Genomic DNA, 7,995 nt, shown 5'->3' on the forward strand with positions numbered 1-7,995 from the left:
TCACATGGATTTACATGCTGATTTGGAAGGATAATTCCTGTTTTTATGTAATATTCAGATGGTTCAGGTAATTCAGATGGTTAGTAGAGAAGTAGGTGGTTTGTTTTGTCGCTCCACTTGAATGGAAATGTGTGTATTGCCTCATTTAAACCAGCTAAAATACTATAATAGAATAATTCCCCCCAACAACATTAAACTCAGAATTTACTGTGAAGACCTGAGTCTAGGCGAATATTGGAAGCCTTGTCTTCCACAGCTTGGAGATAAAAAACTCCACGTTGTTGTAATATAAGATCATCTCTCAGTGGCTCCAACACTTTCCCATAGCCAGAACACTTCACATCATTGCTATTGAATTGTGCAGCTTAATATATTGATAACAGAGTGGAGTCAGAGCCAGGAAGTAAATTACCCCAAATCCAATACACTCCACAGATTTTATGTTTTTTTCCCCTTGATGTGCCAAGGGGAATGCAAAACTCATCTGCATATAATATCAATGAAATGGCACACTCGTTGGCCACCATCACATTTTCTTTGTTGATGACAAGCTTTTAAAGTGATTACCTTAAGACTGACAACACAGAATTGGCTGTGAAGACTTGAGTATGGGTATATAGTGGAAGGATTTTCTGTACCTTGAGTCAAGCACATGCTCTACTGCAGGGATCGGCAACCATGTGCCATGGAGGGCCGAGAGTCTGCAGGTTTTCATTCTAACCAAAGACTGCAGCAGGTGATTTCACTGATTAACACACCTACAATCAGAGAGGAGGAACTAATCAGTGAAATCACCTGGTAGTCTTTGGTTAGAATGAAAAGCTTTTTAATCCACTCTTTGTTTCCATGCAGTGAATTGTGGATGTTGGTCTCCTAATGCAGCTTCAATGGGACTGGGCTTACACAGCTCTTGCACAACTTGACAGATATCATCGTGTAATAGCTGGGTTACGGTCTGATGGTTAACATGGACAAAAACAGTGCTGATCAAATACTGTAACTCTTCCAGAAGTTCATTAATAGCTGCACTAGGAACAAGAAAAACATACTCCAACTTTAGTGGCAGAGAAGCAGTTTTACGCTCAATATCATTTGACACATCTCCTGAATCTTGCGTGTCAGACCCAGAAAAACCTGGCAATTCTTCTGCAGTTAAATCCTCGTCTGATGGGTCAGTATTAACACTGTCAACTGAGATGTCAATAGAACGATTGGAGATGGGCCTCTTTCAGCTATTTCAGGCCAAAAGTCACCCACTGAGCAAAATTTTTATTTTCAAGATTTTTGAGTTCTAAATGAACTTTAAATGTGTTTTGTACAAGCAACTTTGAAATGTATGGGGTGCCCTTGAGTAAGATCCCCAAATGCTCCGGTGGAGCTGCTCAGTGTCCAACAGCAGCAGACTGTGGCTGTACTGGGCAGCTCGTGTGGAACTGTATGAATATGAAGCAGGATGTTGCTGGAAAAGAGCATGGAATTCTGTCAGACTTCCCTGGATAAATAAAGGTTTTAAAAAGTTGACTACAGTCACGCAAGAGGCATTTCAATGTGGTAAATTTATCTGGAGAAGATACCTTGACAGATGGGACAGAAGTGCATTCCAAGTCTTGCATGTTTATGGACTGTTCAGTTGTGCGTGGCCTCGGGGAGGCAGGATGTCCTACTGGTTAGTGAGGTTGTCTCCCAGCTGTAGCACCTAAACCAGGGGCACCCTAACCTGGCTGACCCTTCACCCCAACCAGAGGAAGGAAAGAGAATTTCACACTTGGGAAATTGGTACCTCAAAGTATATCAAAATAAAACAAAAATGGGCAAAATGTCTATGATCAAATTTCAGATGTTTTAGAAGTTCAGATCTTCATGACCCTGAGGTGCTACAGTCTTTACATTCCAGCATTCACTGGATTCGTGAATGAGTGGAACACTTCATCACAAAATAACTCCTGGAATGTGTGAACATTACAGACTGATGATAGTGTAAGAGTATCCGGGGGTGGATTTTTCCCTTTAAAGTAGAGGAAAGGGAACAGGACACATTCCCGAGGTTAGCCAGACCTCATTTACCCTCTGAGAATGGCATGTTAGTGCACAAAATTCACATCTGAGATAAAACATTTAAAATGTGTTGGCTAAAATAGCTGGCTGTATTGTATTAAAAACATGAGAAAAATCAACAAATCACAGAAAAAAGAAACTCCTGGAATGCATTGACCATCATAAATTGATGATATATACCAGTGCAAGAATATCCAAGGGTGGAATTTCCCTTTAACTCATTTTAATGTGTCCAGTGGAGCAAGACTTACAGTATTTATAGTCAACTGAAATTATACTAATGGCCAGTGCCACAAGAACTTATTGTACTGTAAGAGCTAACCTGATGGCTAATGTGTGTGGAATGACAAACTTACCAAATACGGATGTCTGGGGGATGAAAAGTGGACCGAAATATGTATTCATTATAAGCTGATGTATAAAATAAATAGCCTCACAAAATAAAAGACTTTCCTAAGTCTTACTTTCTTTCAAGTATATATTTGATCTCAAATCATCCAGAGGGTGTGTGATGTTCAGCAACTTGATTTATAATTAAATTATTTACATTTTGTATTGTAGGCATTTAGCTGATGCCCATCCAGAGAAACTTAAAAAGAGCGCAACAGTAAGCTTCAATTCATAGAATGTACACATTACGAACAACCAATAGCAAGGAGATCAAGGGTCAGAGGTCACAGCACCCAGACAATAGATGTGAATATTCATGTGAAGCTATAGTGTCCTTGTATGACAGAAAACCACTAGACTAAGAATTAAGAGCGAAATCAGGTGCAAGTAGAAGAGTAAGAGAGGGCAGCAGGGACTCTGGTGAAGCAGGTGAGGAGCAATGTTTAGAAAGCTGACAAGCTATGCTTCACTTGCTGTATAATGGCTGCTCTTTCCCACACAAACCACTGCAGGAACCAGTGTGGTGGCCAAGAAATGCTGCTAGTCCATTACATGTCTGTTACATGTCCATTCTTCTTCCTCCAGGAGCAGGAGACCAGCGTTCATTACAGTAAATAATCTCCTAGTGGGCTCATACAGTTGGCCTATAATGTGTGATAGTGCATGACTCTCAGTCTTTGCAAGATAAGACTGTGCTCACATCTAGGACTGAAAAAGCAGTGATTTATAAAAAAGGCCATTAAAAGCAAGACTGTATCAGACGTTATTCATTTTTTATTTATCCTTTATTTAAACAGGTAGTCTCATTGAAATCAAGGTTTGTTTTTCAAGAGAGACCTGAGAACAAAAAGCCTTCATAAATCGACCAAAAACAAGTGAACATGTCGTCCTCCACATATGATGCAGGGACCACTTGGGCCAATCAGTGACAAGATGCAACATCCCTCCAAGTTTCATCAAAATCGGACTGGTGATGTAGCAGTTATGGCCTATTAAAGTTTGAAATTTCGACTTTTAATTATAGCGCCCCCATTAGGCCAATCGGTGTAATGTTTTTAAACACCACAACACAGTGTGAAGATGCATCATCCCTCCAAGTTTCGTCAAAATCAGACTAGTGGTGTCTGAGATAAGTATGCAGTATTCAGTGACATATAAAAAGCAATTGCAGTCATCATAGAAAATGTGAGATATTGCTTTAAAAAAAATCATTGAGAGGGAAAAGAAATTCTAATTTCAAAGTGCTTTGCAGTCTGTTACATTTATGAGCTGCATAGAACTGTATGTTCTATTCTCACAGGCTTTAGTCTGAGAGCCTCCAATATCATTTTCTCTCACTGAGGTTATGATATATACAATTCAAGTTACAGCAATGTCTGCTAAATCACTGTGTTATGCAATATTTGGTGAAGGCTGTATCTTCCTCTGAAATCTGATACTGTTATGCAAGTATTGGTGGTGCCACATTTTTACATCCAAGTCAAGTGCTAAGAACCAAAGAAAGTTTAAAAACTGACACATTTCCTCGGAAGGTGTGTGTGTGTGAGTAAGAGAGAAAGAGGAAGGGGGGGGGGGGGGGGAGCAAGAGATAAAACCACATTGACTATCATCTTGTAAAACTGTTTATTTGAAATCACCAGTTTAGATTTTATATGGCTCAATATCACCGGAAACTTACAAGCTCATCAAACATTTTGAAGGCCTGTTAGAAATGATATCAAATAGCCTATCTGATCCTTTAAAAAAAACTTTATGATTCTATATTATAAGCCAGACAGAGGGAGCAGCCTGGGGGTTCAGTGGGTTTCACTGAACCCCCTCAGTGATACAGTGTTAAATAATAAAGAGAAGAGTAAACTATGACCTCCAAAATCAAAACAGAAAAGCATTAATTTATGCTTATATTCCCCTTAAAAGACCCTTACTCGCATCAGTTTAAAACCACTTGCTATGATGCAAACTGCGAGTCTAAGTCATAAAGATTTATGTCAGTCTAATCAGGTAGATAAAACTCCACAAATAAAAAGCTGGCTAAAGTGAGGTTATCTGGGTTTACCCTCCACTACATCCCTGGTTTCAGCAGAAGTATTGCAACGTGAAAACCGCAGGAGAAGTTGCCTTGCTGGGCGCTCTGCTGGGAAAGCTGTTACATCACAACCCCACAGAGCTGTTTATCTCAGCGGGAGACGCAGGTCTGGCCTCCCTAAGTCTGTAAAACACTGCTGTCTGTCATGCTCTGCTGTATGTGCGTTTGTTTTGCATGTTAAATATGAGTATTTTAAGGCTTTTGGAGTAATTTTATCTCGGCAGAAGCGCTCTGGTTTGTCTCCTCTCTGCCGTGCGGCTCGTATTGACTGCGAGAGGAATGCTGCTGGTTTATATAGGCCTCTAAAAATAACTCACCTTTCACTGCCATCTACGGCTGGAGTGACAGCCGCGCGCAGCCAATGGCGTCTCTCCCCTCCGCCGAGCTCCGCCCGTTCCCCCCTGTTTCAGCGCCTCCTTAATTGGCCGCCAGTGACATCATCAACCCTATTTACCTTATAAGGTCACGCACGAAATTGATTGACACGTGGCTCCGCCCCCTCCCGCCGGTCGGCTGGCTTGCAGCGCTCTCAGTCTGCTGGAGGAACAAACCTGGCAACCTGGCGTTTATACAGCGAAGATTGCAATCTGGCAATGCGGAAATAGATCTGGCACCCCGAGCCTGGGCTGAGGAGAGAGGTGTGAGAAGAGTGAGCGGAGCGGAGAGAGGATTGCATTTGCACAGATAAAATAATCAACTCTTTTTTTTTTTCTTCCTATATCTTTTTTTTATCAAAGTAGCCGACTCATCCGCGTTTGCCTTCAGGTGCGCGGGTCTGAACCAGCCGCTTTTCCCAGCTCAGTTATTTTTTTTTTCTCATTTGACAAGTGTGAGAAAAGTGTGCTTTCTATCGGGTGGATTCGGACTTTCCGTGACTTCTTTTTCCCATCCTCGCATCAACATGGACGTGTTGGCGAATTACAGTATTTTTCAGGAACTCCAACTCGTACATGACACTGGTTATTTCTCCGCGATGCCTTCCCTGGAGGAGAATTGGCAGCAGGTCAGGAGAGATGCGTTTCTTGTTCTGCTCTGGGGAAACTGCTGGGAGTGTGTTGTCTGCTGTGTGCGGGGTGATGTGTGTGTGTGTCTCGGTGTATCTCGCAGTGTATGTCGCGGTGTGGGGAGCCGCTGCAGCGCCGGTGCGCTCCGGAGCAGCAGCCCGTAGTTGCGGCTTTTTGCTCACATGCAGCACGGCGCGGTCCGCTGACAGGGGAAAACACACAGGCACACGCGTACACACACACGCGTAGACACACACACACACACACACACACACACACACACACACACACACACACACACACACACACACACTAGATCTCCATCAAGCTCCGTGCTTCTGTTCATGAATTAGTTTCTCCCTGTTCTCCAACTGATAAAACAGACTTTCGGCTATCGGCTATCTAATTGACAAACCAGGCTTTCAATGTGGGACTGTTTTCTTGACAGGGTTGAACACGCACAGGAGCAAAGTGGTGTGGTTTCAGTCCAGACTGATACAGTATTTGCGGGGTGAATTGCGGGAGCCTGATGCTGTTTTAGACTCATCCGATCTGATCGATAGACCCGTCTGTCAGCCGCTCTGTTTGGATTACCTCTAAATAATGGCAACCTGAGTGCGCGCACGCACACGCACACACACACACACACGCTGCATTGGATTTGGGTATGGTCGCAGGCAGTTTGGCCATGGAAGACGGACACTTGACTAATAGTGAGAGACTTGTTCTTAAATAATGCATCCGCATCTGCCACATTACTGTGTGTTTGCAGATAACCCGATGCATTATGCATTATCACCCAGCGCGGAGGATGTGCGTGATGTGTATAGGATGTAGTAGATAAACTCTATATGTGTGTGTGTGTGTGTCTGCGAGTGTGTGTGTGTGCTGACTGTAGCCGACTATACAAGATTGATGGCAAATAAGCTGCTTTCTGTAGCTCAACTTAAAGCAGGTTATGGTAATGAACCTGGACTAATATACTAGACGTGTGTGTGTGTGTGTGTGTGTGTGTGTGTGTGTGTGTGTGTGTGTGTGTTGGGGTCCAGGGGGTCCCCATGCAAAATCAGGAATAGTTTAATTTCACTATAATTTAATTAGAGAATGCATAAGAATGACGATTCCGAGGTGTGACTCACTATTATCTCCCCATATGTAGTTCTATTCAATATAAATCAATAGCAGCTGAAATCTCCCCATCTGGGTCTACCTCTGATCAGACGGGGTTGGTGGGGGCCTATTGTGTGTTTGGGGGTCTGGACCATGTGTCTTTAGCCGGTGTGTTTATTCCTACTGACTAGAATGGAGCCCACACTCCATGCCAAGGCTACTTCAACCCACTTCTCCTCTCTCTGCTGCCTTACTGACACCAATTCAAAACGGCCTCATCCTATTTTTAGTCCAAACAGTGCTAGAAAATTCATAGTTTCATTCCCCGTAACCTATTTTTTTTTAATAATGAAGAGGCTGTAATCATATTGTTAATTGATTGAAAGGTTTCATATAGTGTAGTGTGGAGTCTGCCTTATTTTCCCCCAATCTTTTGGAAAAACAGTTAAAACCACTTGAACTCAGTATACCCACCCTTTTATTTGCAGAATAGAGTTTACTACCTTGGCATAAATATTTATGACATAAATTGATAGTATACATCATAGTAAGTAGCCTAGTATCAAGCTGGTGTAAGTTATATGAGGATAGGGTCTTTTAAGGGGGAAAAAGGGGATAAATCAAAGCTTTTCTGAAAATGTAATTGCTTTTTGTTTCTATTTGTGCTTGTTTGCCTTGTGATGATCACAGACTGGAGATCATACTTCATATTTAGCACTACATCACTGTCTACCTATTTTCCATAGATTCAATTTCTCTCTATATGCTCATTATTCTATACATTATGTTCTATTACTCAAGCATCGTTAATGAAGAGGTGAATGTGTGTCTGCAGCATCATGCTCATTGCCATTCCATGTGCTCAACTGCAGGGAATACAGCAGGGGGTTATTTATTGGCGGTGTGTGTGTGCATGTTTGTGTGTGTGTGTGTGTGTGTGTGTGAGAGAGAGAGAGAGAGAGAGAGAGAGAGAGAGAGAGAGAGAGAGAGAGAGAGAGAGAGAGAGAGAGAGAGGCTCACAGATCAGGCGCACACATTTTTTTCCACTCTTGTTCCCTCTGTCTCCTTCGATCCCCTCACTCACTCCGTCTTACACACACACACGCGCACACGCACACACACACACACACACACACACACACGAATGCTTGGCTGGCATGCACTAATGGAAAGCTATGGTCTGGCAGGACTCATCCCGCCACTTTCGACAGTAATTGGCCGTTTGCTGTCAGACAGACAGAGAAACACACACACACACACATACACACACATACTCACAAATACACACAGACAGATTGGCATGCATCATCTATCTTTCCTGGCCTTTTCTGCATCATGGTCTCGGTCTTT

General features: G+C 42.6%; 1 protein-coding gene across 1 annotated transcript in view; it reads left to right on the forward strand.

The window, feature by feature from the left end:
- Positions 1-5,186: 5,186 nt before the first annotated feature.
- klf7b (Kruppel like factor 7b) overlaps positions 5,187-7,995 on the forward strand; it is a 56,960-nt gene continuing 54,151 nt past the window's right edge. Inside the window, exon 1 of the mRNA XM_071903720.2 lies at positions 5,187-5,534. Coding sequence (XP_071759821.2) covers positions 5,433-5,534 — 102 coding nt within the window. The 5' untranslated portion in view covers positions 5,187-5,432. The remainder of the gene's footprint in view (positions 5,535-7,995) is intronic.

The sequence above is a fragment of the Centroberyx gerrardi genome, chromosome 10 (genome assembly GCF_048128805.1).
Source record: "Centroberyx gerrardi isolate f3 chromosome 10, fCenGer3.hap1.cur.20231027, whole genome shotgun sequence".
NCBI classification, from domain to species: Eukaryota; Metazoa; Chordata; class Actinopteri; order Beryciformes; family Berycidae; genus Centroberyx; species Centroberyx gerrardi.